The sequence below is a fragment of the Sitophilus oryzae genome, unplaced genomic scaffold (genome assembly GCF_002938485.1).
Source record: "Sitophilus oryzae breed Bouriz unplaced genomic scaffold, Soryzae_2.0 scaffold_1974_pilon_pilon, whole genome shotgun sequence".
Taxonomy (NCBI): domain Eukaryota; kingdom Metazoa; phylum Arthropoda; class Insecta; order Coleoptera; family Curculionidae; genus Sitophilus; species Sitophilus oryzae.
In genome coordinates, this window is record NW_022146695.1 from 1,417,705 (window position 1) to 1,445,524 (window position 27,820).

The window sequence follows — 27,820 nt, forward strand, 5'->3', positions numbered from 1 at the left end:
GTGGATGACTTGATAAAATCATAATGAAATTAAAGTCACTAGATGAATATCTAGGGACTTTAGATGAAATTTCTACGCAGCGCCATCTATCCCTCTACTGGCAGAAACTCCGCCGTGTTTCCAAAATTCAAATGGCAGTTTCATCCGCCTGGTGTGAACGCTATGAGGAGACTCGATCCTTTCGTAGTCGACCTGGAACTGGTAGAAAGAGATATACAACGGATCGTGATGACCGCTTTATTGTGTCAACAATGTTAAGAAATCGGCGTCTTAATGCTATTCAGGTGCAACAACAGCTCCGTGAAACACGAGGAGTGACTATTAGTCGGTGGACAGTAAGACGAAGATTGAAGGAAAGTAACATGACCCCCAAAACACCCGCAATTGGTCCAAAACTTACCCCAGCCCATCGTCAAGCACGCCTGCGTTTTGCACTGGAACATCTGAATTGGACACTAGAACAATGGGAATCCTTGGTAGCCTCTATGGTAGCGACCAAAGAAGAAAAGTGTACCGGAGGCCAGGTGAGCGATTCGCAGAATGCTGCATTGAGGAGCGGATTGCTTATGGAGGTGGTTCCTGCATGATCTGGGATGCAATTCCTATGACTGCGCGAACCGACCTAGTTTTCATCCGTTGGGGCGACCGTCGGCACGGGAAAGGGGGTTTAACTGGTGCTAGGTATATTGAGGAGATTTTAGCAGTTCATGTCTTACCTTACGTCGACTACATTGGAAATGAATTCACTTTTATGCATGACAATGCGAAGGCACACACATCAAGAATCGTACACGATTACATTTCAGAAGTCGGATTTCGGGTTATGGAATGGCCAGCATGCAGTCCAGACTTAAACCCGATAGAACATTTATGGGATGAGCTAAAACGAAGAATTCGTACTAGACGAAGAGCCCCAACTTCTATTCCAGAGCTCATTGTTGCAGTAGAGCAAGAGTGACTTAACATCCCGCAAGAAACAATATCAAATTTGATCGAATCTATGCCAAATCGTATGAGAGATGTTGTTAGAGCAAGAGGGGGTCATACCCATTATTGAAAATTTAGTTTAGTTAATTGTCCATAAATAAATAAATAAATAAATAATAACATACACCTCTTAGTAATAAAAAACGATAATTTGTTTCATGCATTAATTTAATAATTTTAATTCAAAGAAACCAAAATACAAATTAATATCTCTAAACTCTTTTCAAAGAATATGAAATTGTCTTTCAAACAGCATGTATTTTTTCTTAATCCGACAAATAGATTCTAAAAAATATATAGTTAACTTTAAAATTTTGCCTTGGGCCGATTTCTATGCTCGCAAGTGTAGTTTTAGAAGAGATTTAATATAAAAAAGTAGAAAGTAAAATTTTGTGCCCAAAACGCTCTCCAGAAAATTAAAATAAAGCCACGTCCTTACTGAAAGACTTTTATGCATGACACGGAACAAAATGTGATGAAGTTTCAGTTTTGGATAGAGCAAAAACATACGTCGATATAACGAGAACAAAGTGAAAGGTAGCATGGCAGAATAGAAAGGAAAATGGTAATGAGGACGAATATTCTTGACGCAGTTTGATGAGGGTTTCTTTAATGAATAGGTTATTTATCAAGGGATGGTCTGTTCTGCCTTTCTAGCCCTTTATAATACATATATTCATATTACATCATGAATATGAATGTTAAATATCCGGTTTTTTTTTACTTCTGACATTAAACGGGTAAATTTACTTCTGATATTAAAACCGGTATATACCAAAAATAACAAATACATCAAAATTATTCAATTTAATGAGCGAAAATTTGAGATTTTTAATTTAACTATATTCCTATTTCCTGTCACCCGAGATTTATAAAAGGTAATTACCGTTTAATTCAAAATTTTAATAACACGCAGCGACAAAAAAGGCAAAAAGCCTCACTTTATAATATTTAAAGGCGATTATTTTGAACTGGCCGTACTCTCGACACAATTTCAATTAAAAAATTCTATTTTATTCGAAAATGAGTTCCTATTAGTGCGGAGGCGAAAACCTGTTTAATCTTGCGTCCGGGGGTCCCATTACGACCTCCCTCTAACCCCCTGCCCATTAATGGGCCGTTTTAAAACAATTTGGCGCTTTAGAATTTCGGGAAAAACGACCAAAAAAATAACGTTAGCTGATAATGGAAAATGCTCGTTTGAGCCACCGGTTGCCCTGAGTGTTTATTGTCAGCAATTTGTTTTTAAATTAGTCAAAAATTAGCTTTAGAGAATTTGGGAAAAAGTGTAATGGCTACTTGATTTTTAGGTAATTACGAGGTTCACTGGTATGGTATAGCTGTAAATGTGAATCACATTTAATTTTCTTTTCTCCATTTAATTCAATTTATTTGTGGTAATTTTTGGACGCCGATCGATGTATTTAAATCAGCTTTTTATTAAAAATAACACGATCAAAAAGGCTGTGATAGATGCTTGACAGCAGTATTTTAAAGTATGTTTGAAAAAATTCATTGCTTACAATGACTGTTTGAACCGAAAATAATTAATCGTGCGTTTAAAAAAGTAGCTAAGCATATACTGGATGGATACTGGATGCCGCAATTCCTATGTCACACAGCATAAAGCTTTAACCGAAATGTCATTTCTATAGCTACTACAACAGCATTTCCTTCCGATCACACTGTATATATTAGATTAGAATAAGCACATAAAAATAACAATATCCACGAGAATATGATTCTAATCTTCGCCACATTTTACATAAATACACTGTTATCAAGATATTCCGGTGCAGTTAGGTTACTGGGAAAATAAAAATGAAACGGAAATTCTAAAGACTTTCATATTTTACGATTATGCGCGCATGGAAAAATGTTAAAGCTACGATTTTCTTAGAGCTCTAATATTTTACGGTCTGAAAAAATGAAGGAAGGAACGGAATCTTCATCATCCAGTGATTAAGTATACAGAGAAACACTATAGAAAATTTACGTTTATTAAGAGAGAGAAAGATTTAAAAATATTTTTTTTGATTAAACTTTAAAATATAAAAATACTCAAGAAATGCAAAAATATTTGTATACAAATTTCATTTGGAAGCTGAAGTAATTTTAACTTCTAGATAACAGTTCTGTCAACAGAAGACGCGCAATTTCTTGTTGATATTACTTCGTGAGCAGATTGTGGTTTTTCCTGGCTACCATGAGACAAATAGTATAAATAGAGATTATAATAACTTTTATGCAGATCGTATATGATTATAGTATTTTATTAAATTATAACTATTTATCTGTAACATTTTTTGTGTTCTTTTTTTTTCTGCACAAAAAAATTACAGAATATTATGTATTGATAAAGTTCACTTAATCTGGATGCCAGCCCACCAAGAGATAGAAGGTAATGAAAAAGCGAACGATCTAGCTAGAAAAGGAGCGAACACTCCACTAACTGAACCAGCATCACTCTGATTCCAAGTGGAAACGAGCTTGAAGCAAAACTCAAGAATCTGGAAGACTCCATTAGTCCAACTGTCTAAGACACTCGGACTTACGACCCAGAAAAATCAAAGAAAAGATTTTTCTTGATTTAAGTTAGAACAATCTTCGGATTGTCATGGGGTTTTTAACAGAACACTGCCTCGTCAATGAACACCTCAGTAGATTGAAGCTAATAATAGTCCAAGAGGCGGATACAAAAACATGCATACATATACCGTCATTACTCGCTGACGAGTATTTGACACGCATCAGAAGATGGTCACGAAACGCGTTTTCTTTCATGAGCTTTTCTGTGACTGAAAAGCCCGATACGTGATGTTATCTGTCTACCGCACTCCAGAAATTCAAAAATGTCATTGCTTTGTTGCCTCTTTACTTTTTGGTTGTCGCTCTTAACTGACTACAATTCTTCATTCCGGTCTATTGTGAGCTGCCTCTTCCCACTCATTCTGCTTGTTAATTCCCTTTAAGTTTTCGTGGAAAATATCCTTGAACCTTTTGAGTTGTCCACCCGGCCTCCTCTTACCGTCTACAAGCTTACCGTAAAGCAGAGATTTTGGTATGCGGTTTTCTTGCATTCTGCGTACGTGACCAGCCCATCTTAAGCGGGACTTTGTAATCATGACTTCAATACTCTCGCAGTTAGCTTTTTCAAGGACCGATACGTTTGAGACATGATGGAACCATTTTATTTTTAAGAGTTGTCTAAGATGTCTCTGTTGCAACTTGTTTAATGCGTTCATGTGTCGGCGGTACGGCACCCAGGTTTCGCTTCCATATAACATGGTGGGAATTATTACCGCTCGGTACACCGCAAGTTTCGTTTTTGTGCTCAAGTAATGATTGTAGAGAACCCTGTCTTTTAATTTCCAGAATGCTCTTGAGGCGCTAATCCTGTGCTGAATTTCAGAGTCGATATTGGCCTTTTCCAAAATCAAACTGCCAAGGTAATTGAATTCCGCTGCATATTCCAACAGCTCATCTCCGATTTTTATAGCATTGTTGTGATCTTCCGGGGGAGTGCACATGATTTTAGTTTTATCGATGTTCAGCTTAAGTCCCAAGGCCTCGTATACCCATGTTTATGTGTTCAACATTTCTTGCAATTGCTGTAACGTATTTGCAACTAGAGCACAGTCATCAGCGTATTGAAGTTCTGTGATGAATTTTGTACGTGTTTTTGCTCTGAGTTTTTTATGTTGAACAGACCGCCGTCGAATCTGCATTTAATGCCCAAACCTCTCTCCTGCAGTTTGCTGTCTACTATAATGGAGAGCGCTGCCATGAATATATTGAATAGTAGAGGCTCTAAGACACATCCCTGTCTAACGCCTGTGTTTGTTAGGAAGGGATCGCTCAGTGATCCATGATATGACACTCTTGATTTGTTGTTGTTATGGAGGCCTTTACACACTGTAAGAAATTTAATGGGTACTCCGAACTTTTTCATAATTGCCCAAAGTGCATCTCTGTTCACAGAGTCGAAGGCTTTTGTTAGATCGATGAATGCAACGTAAAGTTTAGACTGCTGCTCTTTTACTTTTTCCTGTAGTTGCCGGATGGAGAATATGGAATCGACGGTACCGCGGTTTGTACGAAAACCCGTTCGCGATTCTGGGAGGATTTTTTCTATATGTGGGTGCAGGCGGTTTGACATAATTTTTGCAAGAATTTTTTCTCCGATATCTAGTAGTGAAATTCCTCGGTAGTTTCCGCAGTCTGATGCACTTCCCTGAGGTACCTCTCCGCTTTCTCATATGACATCAAAGAGAGCCTTAAGATGACCAATAAGTTCTTTACTTGCACACTTATAGATTTCCGCCGGAATCGCGTTACAGCCAGCTGATTTGCTGTTTTATGGAGTCCTTTATTTCCTGTTCTGTTATTGGAATGTCTAATACATCGAGGCTGTTATACTGAGGTATTGTGTTGAGTGCTTCCATATTTGGGTTGTTTTCTTGGTTAAGGATATGGCTGTAATGCTCTTTCCAGCGGTTTCTGATTTGCTCTTCCTCTTTTAGAAGTTCGCCATTTTGTGCCGTGATTGGGCATCTTGCCTTCTTAGTTGGACCGTATACTTCTTTTACAGCCTCGAAGAATTTACGATAGTCGTGATGCGTGGCATACTCTTGAATCTGACTAGCTTTTTGCGACCACCAGTTATCCTTTAGTTGGCGCAGGTTTCTTCGGAGCGTGTTATTGGCTGTCTTAAAGTTGTCTGCTAGTCTTGTGTTGTGTGGATTTGCAGTGACGGCTTGATGTGCTCTCTGCTTTTGTTCCAACAAAGCCTGTATATGCGGTTGATTTTCGTTAAACTAGTCTGGTTGTTTCTTTTTGTTAGATTTTCCCAGTACTGCTTCGCTGGTTTTGTGAATCGCAGCTCTTAGTTGTGTCTAGCCATGTTCAGCATCCACGATTGAGATTGAAGTTATCGGTGGAAGTGATTCTTTGATGGCTTCCCGGAGGGCGTCGGCGGTAACGTTGTTCACTAGACCCCGTACGGTCAATCTGGTTATGTAGCTTTGCTTTTAACAGTGTGGATGTTTTGGTTTTAATTGGATTTTCATTTTTGGGATTAAAAGTCGGTGGTCAGTGCCACATTCGGCATCTACTCTGGCTTTTGTGAGACTGACATCTTTTAGGTGCGTCCTTCGAACGATTACGTGGTCCAATTGGTGCCAATGGCCTGATCTCGAATGTTTCCAGGTACCTTTAAATTTGTCCTTCAGCATGAACCACGGATAATACAAAAACATGCAAGAGTTTTCTGAAGGCTCATATTTTCAAAATCACTTCCAGTGACAATATTTTTTTGACAGCGCGTTTGAGGTAGCGCTGACGCTTTGTGTCTCCAGTCTAGGGAATGTAATCCCGCACCAAAATCTCAATCCCTCAAACCCGCGGGATTAAAGCAATCAATCCCGCGGATCCGCAAAATTGCGGGACTGTAAACAGTAAATGCTCCTCTTTTCTCTCGCCGATTTTGGGATGCGGTTTGGACCTTTTAGACCCATCTATTGTGATTAAGATGCTATGTGGTTTTCGAAAATATATTTAGCCAATTCTCGTATACAGGGTGTTTTATAATAGTATACAAATTTGGTTAAGACTCTTTTTTGCCGAAAATTTACAATTTTTGAAAAATCGAATTGTACTATGTACGACTAATCTGTACTGAAATTAGAATAAAAACAATTTAGTGGGTTTTTTAAAATGTTTTGTTTTAAGTAAAAATATGCATTTATAGTCATACATTATTTGGTCCATTTCATTTTGCATAGACCCACAATATATTGATATAGCGTGTATCTTAAACTAGCTATATAGAAATTTGGACCGATGTATACAGGGTTTTCAAAAAAAAGTTTTTTTTAACTTGTGTTAGTTATCTGCTTTTAGATACACTCTATATCAATAATTTTTTGGCATAGGTATGCAGAATGTGCAAAGCTTTTTGTACTATTTAGGACCATCGTATGACTAAAAATGCATATTTTTCGAAAAAACGTCGTATTTTCCTTAAAATAAAAAAATTAAAAAAACCGATCAAACTGTTTTTTTCTAATTTCAATACAGATTAGTCGTACTTGGTAAAAATTTCGATTTTTTAAAAATTGTAAATTTGCGGTAAAAAAGATTCTTGACCAAATTTTCACACTCTTATAAAACACCCTGTATACGAGAATTCGCTAAATATATTTTCGAAAACCACATAGTATCTTTAAGCTGCCCTCACACGATCAATAACATTGTCAATGTTTTTTATTGTCAATATTTTATCAATATTTGAAAGTTGGCCTGACACGGTCAATACGTATATCAATATTAAGTTTTGTGCAGATATTAAAGTGTGAATTATACCCTATGCCAAAAAATTTAAGATAAAAAAAGCGTGTCATTTTGACATTTTGGCAGTGAGTGTCAGTTAGTGAGAAAAAATAGAGGAAAAAATTTAAGAAAAGATGTTATATAAAAAATGGATATCCAAAAAGAAAAAGGTTCGGCCAACTAAATCTTCTAGAATATACGTTAAGAAACGGGAGCCTGATGATTGCGATCTAAAACTGGTGAAAACAACGACGGCGATTTTCCGTCTTCCGCCATGGTTACCAATAAACTAGTCAAATTTTGTCAATCATGCGACCTAACGATCAATATATTGTCAATACGACTAGCTCCGCCTTTAATATTGTCGAGTATTGTCAGGATCCCGAAAATCCATCAATATATTGAAAGTACATCAATATGTATGCTCAAACGCTCAATAATATTGTCAATAATCCAAAATATTGACAATATTATTGATCGTGTGAGGGCCGCTTTAATCACAATAGAGGCATCTAAAACCTGGACCAAACCGTATCCCAAAATCTTTTTTAGTTCAAGAGATATTCAACTTTAAATTTACCATAAAATTTTGCTTCTCCCGATAATTATGTCCGGCAGTTTATTTGACGAAATTGTCCACAAGTACTAGTTAAACGCTTTTATTTACTTACGCACATACGCCAGAAAGAAATCTAACAATAACCTGTTTGTTTCACTTATTTTTAATGGCCAAGTCGTAAGGGGAATCCCCTGGTGTCGATCCCGCAGATCCCGCACGGTAAATCCCGCAACTTTGATCCCGCAGAATCTCATAGGGATCCCGCATTTGCGGGATTGCATTCCCTACCTGAAACTGTATGATAACTCAAGAAATGAGGACACAATAGATCTATAAGGTCGCGTTGATTAACTTTCCTCTACAGCTGTAGAGGCAATCTTTATTTGTTTCTCTGTTAATAATTCTTACTAGGGAGGGGGTCAAAAAGTTCTCAAAAACTCCTCGTGTAATTTATGTACACCCCCTAATTCCTCATAGAATAATGAATTATTTGTTATCGCTTTAATGGGTTCAATATCGAAAATATCGGTCAAAATCGGATGTATTAACCAATTATTAACCGAATTAGACCTCGGCAGGTCGGCGGGGCTGGCTCTTTTACGGTCGACGGGACAGATAAATAAATTCCGGGTCCTCGACGGTTTGACCGACGACCTGGAACGGGCCCGGAGCCGCCGCCGCCGCTTTATACAATCACCGGACCAGGAAAAAAAGGAGAGAAGTTGGTCAATAATCCGACGAGTTTGTGTCTCGATACTCTGTTTTCATTAGAGCTTGTGTATTTAAAGGAAACCAAAAGGAATCAATGGAAAATCCATAAATTTCACTAAAACTAAAAATGGTGAATGAAAAAACAAATGATACACCGTTGTAAAAACGCCTTCAGAAGCAATATTGATGTACAGGGTGGTCGAAATTGGTCTGTTTTAACAGAGAAAACCTATTTCCTGACTAGATAGAGCAAAACCGACATAGATGTCATGGGCTCGATTTCTGAGAAACGTTTAATAGCGTTAACCGCCTGTTGATATTTTCACTGTCAACTGAGATACGGGGTCTTTTTCGATTTTTTACCATTTTGAAAATTGCCCATAACTTTTTCATTTCGCGGAATAAAATAAAATTCTGTAAAAACGTTATTAAGGCACTTTTTTAGTCACAATCCAGTGGCGTAGTCAGTTTTTTTCTATGCTTGCTCTTTTTGTCAGAAATAATAAAAAATATAATTTTTTAAACGGAAATCATAGTTGGCTATGAACTTAAAAAAATGCTGGCGTTTTACTCTTTCCAATGATCTAAAGTTATGGACATCTATTTCTAAGAATGAGAGAAATATTAGGTTTTTGATCTTTGTATCGAAGCGGGCCTTGATTTTGTGTTGACTTATTTGCCTAATTATTTTTTATCACAATTTAATATTCTATATTATTATTTATCTGCATAATTAAAGATTTTTGACGAGGTAAATTAACATTCTATATTAGTATTAGTAATTACAATTGAAATCGATACAATAAACAAAGAATAAAACTAAAAAAAAGTATTTTTTGAGTGACGAATATAGGTTTCTAAAAAAATCATCAAAGATGTTCAAACTGAGCACCCCCATGTTGAATATACAATGAACATCTCTTCTGAGCACAGAGTTACAATACTTTATTAGGCGAACTGGTGTAATAAGTCCGAAAGCTTGCCTAGTAGCCTTCTGTAATTCTTCTCTCGTCCCAATGGTTCTTCCCTTATATATAAGGCCTTTTAATTTCCCCCATAAAAAAAGTCAAAAGGAGTTACATCACAGGACCTAGCAGGCCAAAGTATGGGATCGCTTGTTCCAATCCAATTCTCTCTAAATTCTCCATTTAAAAGTGCAGTTGTAAATGTAATTGTAAATGGTAATACTAACATAGAATGTTGATTTACCTTCCCAAAAGTCTTTAATAATGCAGATAAATATTGATATAGAATATTAAATTGTGATAAAAAATAATTAGGCAACTATAGGTCAAAACAAAATCAAGGCCCGCTTCGATACAAAGATAAAAAACGTAATATTTCTCTCATTTTTAGAAATAAATACACATAACTTTATATCGTTGGAAAGGGTTAAACACCAGCATTTATTAAGTTCATAGCCAACTATGATTTCCATTTAAAAAATTATATTTTTTATTATTTCTGACTAAAAAAGCAAGTATAGAAAAAAACTGACTACGCCACTGGATTGTGACTAAAAAAGTGCCTTAAGAACGTTTTTACAGAATTTTATTATTCCGGGAAATACAAAAGTTATAGGCAATTTTCCAAATGGTAAAAAATTCAAAAAGACCCCGTCTCGGTTGGCAGTGAAAATATGAACGCCATTAAACGCTTCTCAGAAATCGAGCCCATGACATCTATGTCGGTTTTGCTCTATCTAGTCAGGAAATAGGTTTTCTCTGTTAAAACAGACCAATTTCGACCACTCTGTACAGGGTGGGCCAAATTCGACGCTTTTAAATGGAAACACCCTTTTCTATAGGAGATAGACAAAAACTTATATCGGTGTCTGGAGCTCAATTTTTGTCAAAAACATGATGCTGAAAACCGCATATCGATATCTGTTACCGTTTCGAAGTTACGGGGTGTTTTTAAAAAATATGCATTTTTAACAAATCGCTGTAACTTTTTTGCTATGGAAAATTTAGTATTTTTATGAAAACATTTCCAATTTAATGGTTTAAGTATAAATTTTTTAAAATTAATAATTTAAGAATTTTCAACAGAAAATTTGATTTTTTATACGAGACACCCTGTATATTTTTAATTTATTGAAAAGAATTTAAAATTACCTTTCCAAAAATATAACACACTTGATATTTTGCTCGATTCCTCTTCGAGATATAGAGTATATAAAAATTCGCCCGCTTTAAATAAGTAGGTTTTGAACGGCAGCGGCTGTAATGCAAAAAAATTCTAGCTGTGAGCATCAATTAAAACGAAAATAATATTTGCTATGAGAGATGCAGAATTTTATAACAATTTAGAATATATTTCACCAACATCAACACATTTAAACTATATCTAATAACAATAAAAATAAATAGCAAACTAAGACATGAGATTTTGCTACAGGTGTTCGACATATCGGCCGTCTTCTGTTATGGACAGACGGGGCAGTTTTTGAAAATTTCTCTCGGAACTCATTAACTCAGTGGGGGTGAAAGATACCCTCTCATAACTACTAAGTATTTCTAATTCTTGTCTCGATTATACGGAAGAATAAGGAACCTTTATTCTTCCGCAAATATATCCATAGGATTAGATCCATGAGCACTAAGTCAGGCGGCCTCGACGGCCAACGGCTGGGATCTTGGTTAGCTATTGAATTATTCTTGAAATTGGCTGCAAAAATTTGCTGACAACTTCAGCGTTCAGAGGCAATGCATCGTCTTGCTGGAAAATATATTTTCGAGTTCCATTAAGGGCATATCATCAATAAGGGGTCCAAAGCCTACTAGTGGCGAACTTTTAATAATTCTGTATTTCGAAGGGCATTATAACAAAATATCAAGTGTGCTATATTTTTGGAAAGGTAATTTTAAATTCTTTTCAGTTAATGAAAAATATAGAGGGTGTCCCAAATGAAAAATCAATTTTTCTGTTCATAAATCTTAAATTATTAATTGTAAAAAAATTATACTTAAACCATTAAATTCTACGTAAAAAGATGCTTTGGAAATGTTTTCATAGAAATACAAAATTTTCCATAGCGAAAAAGTTACAGCGATTTATTAAAAATGCACATTTATGAAAAACACCCCGTAACTCCGAAACGGTAACAGATATTGATGTGCGGTTTTCACCACCATGTTTTTGATGAAAATTGAGCTCCAGACACCCATATTAGTTTTCGTCTATCTCCTATAGAAAAGGGTGTTTCCATTTAAAAGCGTCGAATTTGACCCACCCTGTACAGTCTTATTTATAATTACCAGTTGAAATTGTTATCGTTGATTTATTTATTTATTTATTGTTTTATTCACTTAATCTGCATAGCGGGTCGAAAGTGGTTCACCCCTATAGCTTTTTTATTTTGTCAGATAAATAAACAAAATTTGATATGTTAATATATGACATAAATTAATTTTCGAATCCGAACAATTTCCTAAAATGATCATCATCATCATTCTCAGCTTATTCAACCATTTACAATTTTATTATGGTGTAGTATGCCTCACATATTTAGATACTTTTTTCCCAAAATATTAATACAGTACTTTCTGCTTCAGTGTCGAAATATTCAGCTATTTTCTAGAAAAAAAAATAATCTACTTATTTTCTTAGACACTATATCAATCCAGGCTTCGATGAACAAACAAAAATAGCTTTTCTAAAAGGGGTTCTCCTTCAAAACAAAATCGAAAAGTTGTGGGTGAAGAAAATAAGGGCAAGAAAACTTTATGACTTTATAAATGGAGGCGTAAATATTAGAGGACTAAATTCCAGATTGGGGTACAACGTACAAAAGGAAAAAGTTCTCAAAACAACGACCAGTCTCATTAAACATTTTCTGTTCCACCCGAAAAGCACGAAATAATTAGGTTTTAGCTTTAATGCTTCTTAAAGTATTTTTTGTACTGGTTTTAAATGTACTGTAACTTTACAGTGGAGTTTTTAACTTTACAGAGATTACAGTGAACTTTAAAATAGTGAAATACGTAAATAAATTCAAATAGAAGTTTTTAATCATCCGCTGATGATGATAACATGGTTAGCGAAACGCACATCCAGTGCAAAAGTAAAAGTGTTTTGGTGTATTGTGGTGAATTAGTGTTTTATTTTGCTGTTGTAAAACCAAGGGTTCCAGCCCCTAACTGTAATCATCATCATCATCATCATCATCTAAATCATCATCATCATCATCATCATCATCATTATTCTCAGCTTATTCAACCATTTCCAATTATGATGTGCGTCTCTCACATATTTAGATATTCTCTTTGTAGTTGGGCCCATTGTTGTCTATTGTTGGCTGTGCGGGCCCAAGTTATCCTTGCTAATTTCATAATATCATGGTCCCATCTCAGGTTTGGTCTTCCTCTAGGTCTCTTAATTCCCAGTGGGTACCATGCTGTAATTTTTGTGGTCCATCCATCCTTCTTGCCAGGTATCCTGGCCATTTGCCACTTCAGGGATTTGATTTTGTAGATGACATCTATTATCTGGGTCTTTTGTCGTATCCACTCTATTCTTTTAGGACTTTCTTGGTTATTCCTAACATATTTCCATTGAGCGTTTTGCGACCTGCAGTTTTCTTATAATGGCCGTTTTAAATGTCCAGGTCTTGAAAGTATAGTTGTGATGACTGGTAGTACACATTTGTCGAATGTTTTCTTCTTTAGATAAAGTGGTATTCTAGATTTAAATATGATTGAGTTTCTTCCATAATTACTCTATGCTAACTTAATTCTTGGGTTGATCCCGAACTGTGTATTAGTTGTCCCAAATATATGTATTCTTCTAGTGATGGGCAAAAATGTTATTTTTAGATAACAGTTGAAACTGTTATAGTTATTTATAAAAAACAGCTTAAAATAACAGCTTAAAAATAACAGGTTTCTTTATTTTACTGCTAAATATCTGAAAGTATTAGGCGGTCACCGCCAGGCGTATTAACGCAGTTGCAAGTTGCAACAATGACGTGCTCGGTGGTAATATTTCCAGGGTGTCAAAACATTTCTAAATATCGATTGTTATCTAAAATACCTCTCTAAAAACGGTGGTTGTTTACAAATAAGCGCTGTTTACAAATTGCGATATAAAAAAAGCCAAAATTCCGCCACCCGTCTATACCTACATATTCCGATCTACCTACGCCCTGCCCCTCGATCCGCGTAGATCCTGAATTGAGTAGCAGTGTACAGGGTGCATCTTACTCGACGGGCGAGAAGCTCTTAGTTATGATTTTACCATTTGCGGTTAAAAAATAACAATATAAGAAAATGTGTAGTATATTCTTCATAAGTAAACCAACTACACACTAGAGTTCGAATTTATTCTACACTTAAACTAGCGTGTACCCGCGACTTCGTTCGTGTCGAATTAATAATTTCTAATGGTGATGATAAAGCAAAACAAGAATTTCAATTAACATACAGACTGGATAACATTTTCTCACATGTGCCAAAAATAAGCTTTAAACGTCGAGCAGTTTAAACAGAATCGTGGTTAATCAATTACTGAGCTTTTTGGAACACCCTGTATGATTTTTGAAAAAATGTCAACATATGTAAAAAAACAAAATAAATTATGCGTGTCCAGGCGTTTTCCCGAAAGACTAACCGTTTTTTAAATAACAAATATTGTAATATTTGAGGGGCGTTTTCACCCTGTTGGAATTTGAGATTCGAGAAACCCCTCCTTATCGAACCTCAACCCCACAGTCAATCCGTTTGCCAAAAATCAGCTTTAAACGTCAAGCAGTTTAAGCAGAATAGTGATTACTCAATGGTCATATTTTATGAAACACCCTGTTTATATTTTTTAAAAATCTGAATATATGTAAAACAACATAATAAAATATACGTGTTTTAAGAGTTTTTCCGAAAAACTCACCGGTTTTTAAATAAAAAATATTCTAATATTTGAGGGTAGTTTCACCCCTTAGAATTCGAGTTTCGAAAATCCCTTCTTATTGAACCTCTACACCCTAAAGTCAATCCGTTTTCAAAAAATCAGCTTTTTACGTCAAGGGCTTTAAGCAGGATCGTGATTAATCAATCACCAGATTTTCAAAACACCCTGTATACATTTTTAAAAATCTTAAAATATTATTCTGAAAATTTTTCAGAATAAATAAATACCTAAATATTGAAACTTAATAAGTAAGTACTGAAACATACAGCGCCATAATATCTCGACCTCCGCCCGTTATGCTCGTAACAGGTTGAAAAACAATGTACTATCTAAAATAACTGATGCGTTATTCTCCAAACTGTTTCGAACCTCCATCGACAATCGACCGATGCAGCAGCGCTCCTTTTCCCACCGATTATCTCGACCACCGCCCTGTTATGCTCATAACAGGTTGAAAAACAACGTGTCTAAAATGACTGCTTCTCCAACCCGTTGCGAGCCTCCATCGACAATCGACCGATGCAGCAGCTTTCCTTTCCCACTCCTGTTATCTCGACCGCCAGGCGTTATGCCCGCAACTGTTTCAAAAAAACCTGCTTCTTTTATATCCTATTATTTTTAAGCGGTATCGACCGAAGCAGCTACGTTCGCCGAACGCATTCCCCACTCCGTTGTCCGTTGTCTCGCCGCCTGTATCGATGATTGACGAAATAACATGTTTTCCATCCATACTAGTTGTTTTTTGGAATTGCTTCGAGCAGCATAGAATTTCGTGACGGTGCAGAGCGCCGACTTTGTTTTTCGTTTTACGAGCGGCCGATCTCTACCTGTCGTTATTTTATATCTGTTATTTTTTAAAAGTAGTAACGGTTGCGTTATGTTATTTATAAATAATTGTTATAAAATAACAGATAGTTAAATAACAACCCATCACTATATTCTTCTAATATTTCCAGTTTCGTGTTATTTACTAGAATGTTCTTTTTGTCCTCTAGTTCGTTGCACATTACTTTAGTTTCTGCTAAATTCATTTTGAGATCTATTTTATTGCTGGCTGTATTTAGTTCGTTAATTTCTGTTTGTAGTTTTTCGGGACTACTGGCGATTAGGACTTCAGCGAATCTTACATGGTTAAGATATACTCCGTCTATTTTTAATCCTTTGTTGGTCAAGTCTAGTTGACGAAAGATTTAGGCGTAAGAGTGCTTTATCGAGGCTTTACTTTTATGCCTAGGTGTTAAAATGACTTTTTTTATTTTGTCAAAAACACGTCGCAAAAATTAATACTTTTGTGACGCCCGAAAAAAAATTTTTTCTTAATCATTTTACTCTACAAATTTCAATATTATTTTTGTCCTTTAAATTAATTTTACCTTCTCCTTTCAGATCGTTTTCTCACCTCTAATTCAAAAATAAAATCTGAGAAAAAAAAACAAAACAAACGAAAGGTTCTTGATGAAAGGAACTTCACTCCGATTGTGTTTTGTACCTCCTTTGACGAATTTAAGTGCTTATATCATAAAAGTCTATTTTTCTTTTGTTTCCTTTATCAAAGACATTCTCTTTCCTTTCAGCTTTCCACGGCCTTCAGTTAAATTTAATATTTTATTTTGTGTTTTTTTCTTGTGTTGGAGGCGTTTTCTAATAAAAGTTTGAATAAAGTCCCTTTTACACTTACCGTTTTACGTTATATACGAATCTTAGATAGGAACTATCGGAAACAAGGAATCTCCATCTGATCTGATGGTCAAACAGCGTTAAAAGAGATCAACTCAGTAACTATCAATTCGAAGATGGTCAAAGAATGCCCAGAGAAGCTGAACAAATTAGGCAAAGAAAATAAAGTCCTCCTACTCTGGGGGCCAGACCACCAAGGGTAAGAAGGTAATGATAACTGGAAGAAAGAGGGACTAGGGACTCAAAGCAGAACTCAAGAACCTGGAAGATTCCATCCGCAACCTTGAATGGGAATCCTCCAACAGTATAAGATACTCGAAGAAATTTCCCAGATACTATGATCCAGAAAAATCAAAGATTTTCCTTGATTTAAGCAATAACAATTCTCGGATTGTCACGGGGTTTTCAACAGGACGATGTCTCTTCAATGAAGACCTCACCAAATTGAAGCTAACAATAATTAAAACAACGACGAATGCAGATTCTGTAGAAAATGGGGAAACACCAGAACACTTCATCCCTGAGTGCGCCATAAACCTGGGCACGACAGATATGGGAGATGAAGAACTAACCTCTGTAAAACCTCTCATATACTCGCTTTTGTCAAAGCCCTGAGACTGTATGATGGGTTATCGGGTCAGAACGTCCTACGACCACGTTGTGCGATGCTAACTTCCACCCTGTGCGATTTTCCCATTGATCTTCGGTCAGATTTTTCTCGATTATCGATCTTCTTATTCCTTCCATTCATGTTTTCTTGGGACGTCCTCTCTTTCGTTCACCAGGTGGTATCCAATGAAATACTTGTTTTGTGCATTCTCTGAACGTGGCTGTACCATATTAATTGTTTTTGTTCTATATCATCCACTATTGTTGCCTCTATTCCAATCTGCCGTCTAATGTATTCATTCCTGATTTTATCGTTCCGTGAAATTCTCATTGCTCTTTCTAATCGTCCCATTTCTGTTGTTTCTAATTTTCTTTTATTCCTTTCAGTGAGTCGCCATGTTTTACACCAAAAAAATAATAATTCGTTATAAATCAAAAAAGGGCGACACAACAGATCTACAAAGCGTGGTGTTTAACTTTTTTCCCCTTCTCATATAATCTATAATAATTTACAACATACTAAGGGCTGGCAAAGGTTAGTTTTGGGTCGAGATTTCCGTTTATAAGAAGAGTACAATGCGTTTATAATGTACTGAACAAAGAGAGAACAGTAAACTCGTTGCCAAATGAATGAAAAAAACCGAGAAACTGTGCACATTGCTAAGTGGAAGGGGATGTAATAGATTTTGTCGCAGTCGATCGGACGACCCAATCAGTACCTCTGTCAGTACTTAAAGTTCTAGTGAAATGTGTACATCATGCGTTCAGCTTCACGATTTAATTACGTCTCGCGATGCTTTATTAACGAGTCGTTATAATTTTCCCTATAGCTTGAACAATTTTAAGTTCAAGTTAGAAACACTTGCATTTTTGGTAAAAATGAGTGGAATTGAGTTGGTGTTCGACAGTGGTCGCGCTATTAGAACTCTGAATTCAAAAATCGATATCTCGAAATCTATTAAAAATAATTGATTGTAGTTTTTTCAAAAACTTTCTTAACATTTCTACTAATATTCTTCGCAGACAGTATGAGAAAATCTTTATAAATAAAAAAGTTATACGATTGCTGAAAACTGCTGTGCACTAAAATTAAATGAATGGGTTGTTTAAATTTTTGAATGGAAAAAAACAACCTTATCGATTTTTTCTTATTTAAACATATTGTAAAAGATCCGATCTTCAAAATAAAAAAAGCTTCAATGTCTAAAACGGTTCTTAAGTTATGGCGTGTTATGTGTTAAAAAGTTGAGTTTTTAGCTTATCGCGATTACTGACGTTTTATCGTTATAAAAAATAGACACTCTAACGATATCCTTATAATTCCATTTCAGATGCTCAGAAACATATCTAATGATTTTATCTAGTTATCTATATAAAAAAGATTTAAAAATAAGCGGTTTGCGATCGTGATTTTACTTTACTTGATAGGGAAAGACGTACCGGCAACGCCGCATCAGCGCATCATCGCATTTCTCTCACTCCGACTTAATAAGATCCCTAAGCGATTTACTTCCACACATGTAAATGCCGACCCAAAAGTAACAGTTGCCAGCACGGTATACACTGTACACACTAGTCTCTAATCCGTCTTACCTGAACCTTTCAACTGTCAGGTAAAACGTTATGCCTAGACGAGACTTAAGATAAAAAGTATAATATAAGAGAGGAAACTTAGTGTATAGTAAGCTGTAATATTAAATGAGTTTGCAGTAATTTTTTCTACATCCTCAGAAAAAGAATTAAAGTTCCTTTTCGAATATAATCTTTATATTTAAGTTAGTTGTTTCCTTCCATTTTTACTAACGGAATTCAACTCTCAGATTGCTGAAAAAAATCCTTTATTTCATAAACGAAGCATCCAGAAGAAGGTCATCCTTTTGATGTATTTTTATTATTGTAAATAATAAACTTCTCTTTGTGAGGAATCATTTCATCTTCTTTTCTCGGGGTTCTCGTCTAAACTTCAAACTAAAAAGCTTAACTTTTAGTGGAAGAAATCGATAAACTTCATTTCGTAATGGTTTTAGAAAAAAACCCTAAGCTGCGGTGCACAGCGCGACTGGTGTAACATTTTGTTTGCTCAAGTTTTTCTTGTCGTTTGCCACGACTTTATAAAGAGATTGAAATTTTATAACGGCTAAAATTAATGCACCTATAAAATACAAAATTTATTGGAGTATATAATTATTACTATTATATATATATATATTGCTCATGCATCTGTAGATGTTAGTAATGTATGGCAATCGCTTCTTTGATTTTAAAGAACATAACATAAGTAAACATAACATACGTAAAATTTAAAAATAATCATAGAAAAAGTTTGGGGTTTTTTAGTTTTACCTTATTAAGTAACTGTTATCAGGTAGTAATTGTTAATTTTGAAGTTTAACTTGATATAATGTCATTTTAACAGAATGTCAACGGTTTTCTTGTAGACGTATCTGTTTTAAAAAACTAAAGTGTTCTCGTATAGTTGAATTTAAATATTTTAAATATTTTTTTTCTTGATTCTTTGTTTTTTTTGCTTCCGACGACGGAAAGAGATAAATTTACGAAACGTTAAGCATTTTTTTCTTTGTTAGGCAAATTTGTATAACTGTAAACATAACTTCTGACAAGTACCGTATGATCGAGAAAAAACGGCGTCCAGTTGGCTGGGAAATGAAGATCGATGACATTTCCGCATATAATTTTACATATAAAATGACAGCGATCTTCATTTCATAGCCATCGCTGACGCCGTTTTTTTTCGATCATACGGTAGTTTCCGTTTGGGTTTAACGCAGAAGTGTTTGAACAAAAAATAACTATTTTATTTTGTAGATTATCTTGCAGTGCAGTGGCGAAATACCCATATAGTATACCCTGTATACACACAACGATATTTTTCGAAATGATATATCAATGATAATTTGTGAAAATGAGGAAAATGCATGTTTTTAAATAATGGTTTTAAAAAATAGTTCATATAATTACAAATTGAACAAAAAAAAATCGTTGATATCGGTTAAGAAATGCATCTAATATAAAATAATTAAATATTGTTAATTTAAATGGCCGGGCAAACGCTCTCTACCGCGCCTTGCCGCTGTGACGTCACCCGCCGTTCTTCTGGTTGAGTGGAGCCAGACGCGTGTTTATTTTACACAGTTTGCTTTTAACCGCTGTTGAATCCGACTCAAAATTTTAGTTATTTGTGTTAATTAATACATAATTAGTAATTAGTGATATTTATAAATAGTAATGGATGAGCGAAAACAGAAAAAAATGGTCCAAAGCCATGAGAAGAGATGAAAAGAAAAACGTTAAATTATCCTCTATTTTTACGATTTATTGTTGTGAAGATCATTTTGATGTTCTTTGAAGATCTTTTGAAGTTCATATATTTATGTATATTGTCTTACGTAGGTATATGAAATTTGAATATACAGGGTTATTCATTATATTTTGACACCCACATACAGCCTTAACTGCAAGTTTTAGAAGAAAACATTAAATAAAAAGTTGCATGGTTTTTTATATACTCTCTTTTAAAATTAATTCTAGTTATACAGGGTGTCTCAAAAAAAGGTGGTCCAGAAAATTGTAGGTATTTTTGCCAATATTTCGTAAACATTTGAAGATAGGTATAGGATATTATACATGAAATATATCTAGAATATCTAGAAATTTCAGAAGAATCCAAAAATATATAGGGTGTTTCACTTAAAAAAGTAACTTAGTTTTGGCGTTTGCGTATGGGACACCTTGTATAATATTTTCATTACTGATAAACAATTTATTTCATATAATTTCGTAAAAAAAACAATCTTTAAAAATAACAAGGGGGTGTCAATATATATAAAAAACCTTCTGTTTCACGCTATGCTCTGGAGTTATTTTTCCACGTACTAAACAAATATTTTTGTCTCTTTTCACTTCTACATAACCTACAGCATTATCTCCATACGTCTCCCTACCTTATCTGAAAAATATGTTTATAACATTAATATTTATAACTATATAAAACGTTCGTAACAGTAGGTATCTACTTATACTTAAATATGCCTCAGTACTACAAAGAATAAATGTTACATACCTCTCTGTTTTTTTCCTCGTAATTCAGCACCAATAAATTGGGAATTTGTATTTATAAAAGCAGCCAACATAAAAGCATCGACTTTTGGCAAGTTATCTGATTGTGCTTTTACAAACCCGGAATCTGCCATTACTTAAAAAATTCTCAGAACCATAGACTTAGAATAAAATATAGACTGAGCATCTCATTCATAAATAGCTGGAAGATGCGGACAGACAACGTCTTGTTATTGTTGTGTTATTGTTTTTGGCTCTAACGAGTGCGACACGAGCGATAGATAGGCTGTCTCCGTCGTAACGGTCGCTTCCTGACGGCTCTGCCGCCCAACGCAACACTGTCTTTTTGTTTCTTCAGTGCACCTGCACTCTCCGTATCATAGGCGGGTATTTTTTTATTTTAATGAAGCTATAATTCAATTAAAATATATCGTATTTAAACTTTTTATATTATTAAGATTTAGGATAAAGAAAATAGTTTAATATAAAGCAAAGTTTAGGACTTAGAAAAAAACGTCTTAGAGTCTAAAAACGATAAAAATAATAAAGTACGTGTTATAGAAGAAATTTTAATAATCGAAATTATTTAATTTTTGAAATTGATGATAAATTATTAATTTAATAAAATATTAATTTTAGTCAAACATTTACAACTCTAATATTAATCAAAACAGGATCTATTCTATAGATATAATAGAACAGAAAGAGAAAAAACTTTATAATTGTTTAATTTTTTTTTCCGGTAAAAGTGATGTCTTATTATGTAAATTAGAAAAAACAGGAATCTGTTCCATTAAAGCAAGCTTTTAGGAAGTGAATAAAATGAAAACTACATTTATTTAACTCGTTACTGTCTTTATTATAGAGTAAGTATAATAATGGTAATGGTGACTATACTTTATTCAATGGAAATATGCACCAAATTCAAACAAATATAAAAGGCATGAGTATAAACAGTATTACTACAGTAATATTGAACATTGGTTCAAAAATATTACATTAATATAATACAATATTACTGTAGGTATTACTGTCAACGTGCAAGCTTGTTTGAAGCTTGATGTATTTGTATGCGCTTGGTACATCTTGGCGTTGGAAAATGTATAGAAAATTATTAAGAAAAACTAGTACGTAATGGGGGATATCTTGATATACAGAGTGGTCGGAATTGTATTCAGGAAACTTTGGCAGCATAATCTGCAAATAAAATCAGTAAAAAAAATAGTATAAATTTATGTCCTAAAATGCTTCGTTTCAGAGATACAGAGTGTAGAAATTTCATTTTTATTTCGCTTTTTTCCAAATAATTTATGAAGAATGTATTGATTAATTCGTTTCCAAATATCTTGAGAACTATACTTGTGGCGAGTGTCAACAAGAGACCTTATTAAGTAAAAAACGTTGGAAATGTAAATTTTTCTCAGTAGTTTTATATAGATACAGACAAAAAGTATTACTCTTCAAATAACTTAAAAAATATGTAGGTGGCGCCCCCTATTAGTAAAAGTCAAATTGACATCTAAATCTAATTTTTCATGTCAAAAAACTCCCAAACGCCAATTTTCGTCCAAATATTGACGTCACTTCAGAAATTATTTGGAAAAAAATCGAAATAAAAATGAAACTTCTACACCCTGTATCTCCGAAACGAAGCATTTTAAAAACTTACAAGTTCATTTTTTTAGAAAGCCAATGCAACATTTCTGAGTTTCAAATAAAGATAAAAAACAGTAAAACATATAATAATAATATGTAAATTATTTTCTTGGATACATACATATATGGCAAATAATAACAGATTGTTTTATTAAAGATTTACGTTTTGGTTAATTCTAAAACTATCTTCAGATTATATGTGATATTACTTAAGTGATATTACATTATAAAAGAAAAAATGAAAATTATACCTTATAATCGAAAAAAAACGGCGTCAGCGATGGCTATGAAATGAAGATCGCTGTCATTTTATATGTAAAATTATATGGAGTATGTATCGATGGTTTTTTCCAAGCCAACTGGACGCCGTTTTTTTCGATCATACGGTATTACAAATTAATAATAGATTAACAGTCGAGAAAAAAAAAGAAAAAACTCTAGGTAAGTACTGGATAAATTTTAAAATGGCATATTTATTTTATCTTTGTTTAATATAAAAAAAACGAAATATCTACCTGGTTTACATAACCCTGTATAATTTGTGAAATAATAATGGACAAAAATGCAAGCGGTAAGAAAAATATTTACAAAAAATATGTACTTGTTTACATTTCTGGACCATTGTTCGTCATTTTTGTTATCATAATGGTGACCCTATCATAAAAACGTAGTTATTTCTATACCTGATGTGAAACTATAGGGAAAAAGTAATGTTTGTAAAATATTTTAGTCTTGAAAAAAAATAAGGAATGTTTGGTATTTTAAAATGTTTGGTAGCTTGTAATTTTTTCGACTTTCTCGATTGTTTATAGTTTATAATAAGCCTTAAAAATTGTTGTTTCATAATGGAATATCATTCTGGAATTCCTGTATGTTATTTTAGATTCTAAGGATGGTTTTAGAATAAAAAGAAACACATTTTTCATAAAAAAAAGCATTAAATTAACCAATGCCCAAGAAAATAATGTGTCTACTTCTTATGTACTTAATAATGTATCTACTCGTTATATTAATAACGAGGTTAGTAAGAACCTTTACGTAAATGATAAATATAAAAAATACAGATTTTCCAGGGTTTATAATTTACTAAATTATTATCTAAATAAGCGCCTTTCTACAACGCCACTGACGTTAAAATAGTAAATTTGACTTACCTGTGGAATGTTGTTCCAGGACTTAAATAGTCCAATTTCTTACAAATTTGGCACTGACGAACCATGTTTTATAGTTTTTAAATAAAAAGTAATCAAAATAAACATTAAACCGACACTACACACTAAGAAAATCGAATCCAAAAAAATACAAAATCAAAACATCCAATAAAAACAATAAAATAGCCATGGAGAAACTGTGACAACAAGGTTTTACGACAAGTGCTTTACTCTACTATGGCTCTACTACGAGAGAATAAAGAATGAACAGGGCGACCCGGCGATTGATGGGTGTTGCCAAATTGTAAAGAATTTGTCATTTTTAAATAGTCTCCGACTTATAATTTAGTAGTATAGGGACTATTTAATACATCTTTCTACTATTAAACACTACTTTATTAAAATACAGTTTTAATATCTCAATATATGTGTATAACAACAAAAAAAATATTAATAATATTTTAGACGTGACAACATAGGCTGGAGGCGAAAGACTCAGACGGCCGAGGTCAGCTGCACCCAGGAGTAAACATGTTTACAAAAATTAATATTTGACCGCGCTTAAATGTAAATAGTGTAGTCTATATTTTATTCTAAGTCTATGCTCAGAACACACAACACATACAAATAATAACTGCACAAAAAAGCATAAAAAGCTCCTTCAATCAACGCTAAAAGCAACAAAAATGTCTTAGTACGCCACCTAAATACGTACATAAACTGAACACGTCTGGCTGCTGCTGACCATCGCGCGTCGACGAGAACGGCGGGTGACGTCAGACCAATAGAATATCGTTTCAATTCGCGAGGCGTCGTTTGCGTTATCCATACTATTTTAATGGCCCGTTTTATAAAATTGTGGTACTGCTTTCAAGAAAAAATTTTTTTTTTGCATTTACACATATTTATTCTAATAAATTGAACAGTTTCTGGCGAAAAATAAAATATATGCATCTTCCTCATTCTAAAAAATAAAATAAAAAGTAGATATTTTGATATCTCCAGAAGGGTCTAACTTCTATTATAACTTATTATCCAAGTTAAAACTTTTTAGATGAGTTCAACTCCGGTAGCGAGCATAGTTTTATCACCGGTTTTGCTAGTGGGCCAAATTAGGGCTATTTCGGCTATAGCGAAATTTTTTAAAGGTACCATTGGCGATCAAAAAAAAAGTAGCGCAACAAAATATGATTTATTATAATCTGCTGGTCTATAATAAAATATTTTCTTTCAAACTGATAATTCAGTGTCATCAGAATTCTTGTGTCAGTGTCACGTAGTTTTTAAAAAATGCCCCTAACTTCAGAGCAAAAATCGATTATATTTACGCGATTAAGGGATGGGGTTCCCATAAGGGGAACATTGCAGATGCATTAGGGATAAAAACTATTAGGATATTGTTTTCATAGTGACGGCGATATCAACTTCTCCATATCTTTATAGACCCGGAGTTCTATCTGGGATTACTAATTCTTGTACTACTTTTTTGTTGATAGCAATGGTACATAATTATAATTTTAGAAGATGTTCATAAAACATTTAATCGCTAGTTGACATAAAAAAGTATACCATTAATATTGCAAATTATATTTTATCCTCTCATAGTATATGTCTATTTAATTTTTTGATTATGTAAGGACCACTTTGTTTACTCACTTGTTTCGTCGAACTGCATGAATCCATTTTTGCTTTTGATCAAATCGGTGTGAAAAACTATGAAGTTATAAAATGTTGTTTCGGGAGAGTTGAATATCCGGGAAAGTTGAGTTATTGAATGTTGTTGCACCCAAAAAAATGGTACACTTTCGCAAGAAGTTTTTTGCAGAAATATCTAGTGTTCGAAAAATGTCTAGAATGAAAAACAGAAACGTATTTTCATGTAACTTATTTCAGCTATTCTAAAGTTAAAAAACTGAAAATTATGCATTTCCGCAGAAAAATTTTCGTGACCTTTCTATTTGGAAAAACTTCCAAATACTAAATTAACAGATATTTCTTACCTTATAATTGATTCAAAACCAATAAAAGTAATACTTAAATTAACTTACCTACATATTTTCCAAGTTTTACATATTTTTTTCTATTTTCAGAAGCCCATCGTGCCTTGGAACTCCTGGAGGATTACCATTCCAAGTTGATACGGCCTCAGGATCAGACGCTGAGGCAGGCTATCGAGAGGGTGATCAGAATATTCAAATCACGACTGTTTCAAGCTTTACTAGGTAGGATTTTTTTCACTCTCTGTTCAGAAACTTTCCAAAGACGAAACTTATTAATTTATGTTTCGGTCTGGCTTCCCCCAGATTGATCACATTTGCCTTTTAGTCAAATTAACAAACTTTACATAATACGGAAATGGTTACATTACGTAATTCGGTAGCGTATAGAGCTTGTTTCTTTGGAAACAGCAAAAACCAGGGTTGGCAACACAGTTAACTAAATATACACAATTTAGTACGGTGAAAATTACTTTTATAATAATTTAGTCCTTTAGAATAATTGTTAATTTAATCAATAGAGTTAATAAGGTTAGATATACTCTGGTTTTTTTTTCTCAGGTAAGATTTCGACAGACGATGACAGAAAAAAAAAGCAGATGACGTCCATACCAATCCATTTATTTAACTAAAAAAAAGTTTCTAATATTTTTTAAGTTAACTATGGATGGGTTTATACAGAGAAGACCAGGCTAGTAGTAACATAGCAAGTTGCCGGACGAATTTACGTGCGTTCTTAGTCGAGATTCACTGCGCCGACTAGTCGGCACTTGTGTCTAGCCCCAGCAGGCAACTATTAGGCCCGACCAATCACGTTAGAGTTTTTGACAAACACAAATGAATTAACACACTTTAAATAACCACGCTAACCAACCTGATTGGTCAAGCTTAAAAGTTGACTGCTAGGGCTAGATACTTCTCTAGTCGGCTAGTCAGGCAGTACGCAGTATGTACGCAGTTGCAGTTGTGATTGGATGGGTCGGTAGTGACAAACTAGGAATACGACGCGAGGAGTGCCTTCCAAGAAGTGTTTACCTTCATTTAAGGTAACATTTAAAATAAAAGTACTTAAATATTTATTATTTGAGTGTGCTTACAAGACAAAACTAAAAATAAATAAATTCTCTAAACACAAAGCTCATTTCCAAAATTAACAAATACATCAATAAAATAAAAAAAAACTAAAATATTACTCTAAATAAAAAAAAGTTATAACAAGTGTTCAAAAAGACCACCTTCTTGTGCTAGACAGAATCCTAGGCAGTCGTAAAATCCCCGTCTGACATTGGCTAACATATTAGGGCTAATAGTTTGGAAAGCCTCTCGTATTTTTACTTGAAGCTCATCCAGATTATTAGCCCTATAATGACCATACACTTTGGATTTTACATAACCCGACAAAAAGAAATCATTGGGAGAAAGATCTGGTGATCTAGCGGGCCACAAAATAGTTCCATATCCACTAATTAAACGGTTGGGAAAAGTATTGTTCAAATATTCATCAGGCTTTTTGTGTTTTTGTGGGGACACGCACCCATGTGTTTCAAAATTATTAATAACTTGATATAGTAGGTAAAGATGGAATTGGCCTATTTACAAAAGTTTGTGGAAAAATTGTTTGTATATCCCGATAAAACCTATGAAATGGAAATTGTAAAATGGTATGGAAATACCATTTTACAATTTGAATTTTTTCACGAACTTCGTAAACATCCATTATTTTACTTAAAAAATAAATTTTACACGAGAACTGTCGCAAGAATCTATGTATTCGTTTTGGCTATTAAAACACGAATAAATACAAATTCTGAAACATTCTTATCACATGTCTACCTATTTTTATTTTATCGCATTTTTTCGCCTGCTTTTTATCCGGCGGACGGGTATACGCTAATTCGTCCGGTTCTGCCTATGTTACTACTACGGTGGACCGGTCTGTATATCAATCCGTCATGCGTCATTTCTTATGGTTTTTAACCAGTTTTATTGGTATATTTCAAAAATGACAGATCATATTTCAATATTATTGGTTTAACGGAACGATGAACGACAAACGGACGCCGATGCGTATGAACTCGACTTAAAATTTGTCCAACTCTTGCCAAATTGTAGGTTATAATTTTGTATCAAATTATGTCAAATAGAAATGATAAATATTTTAC

The 27,820-nt window shown here is 34.0% G+C and overlaps 1 protein-coding gene and 1 long non-coding RNA gene across 3 annotated transcripts in view; one reads left to right on the plus strand and one right to left on the minus strand.

Moving 5' to 3' along the window:
- Positions 1-27,820, plus strand: part of LOC115883641 (disks large 1 tumor suppressor protein) — a 1,010,644-nt gene that overhangs the window by 51,642 nt on the left and 931,182 nt on the right. For both annotated transcript variants that reach the window (XM_030902027.1, XM_030902024.1), the window contains exon 2: positions 25,752-25,883. In XM_030902027.1, coding sequence (XP_030757887.1) covers positions 25,752-25,883 — 132 coding nt within the window. The remainder of the gene's footprint in view (positions 1-25,751; positions 25,884-27,820) is intronic.
- On the minus strand, positions 21,693-23,900 carry LOC115883651. The gene is made up of 2 exons (XR_004050419.1): positions 23,665-23,900; positions 21,693-22,051 (listed from the first exon to the last, which is right to left on the minus strand). It is a non-coding gene; the product is annotated as an uncharacterized LOC115883651 (long non-coding RNA).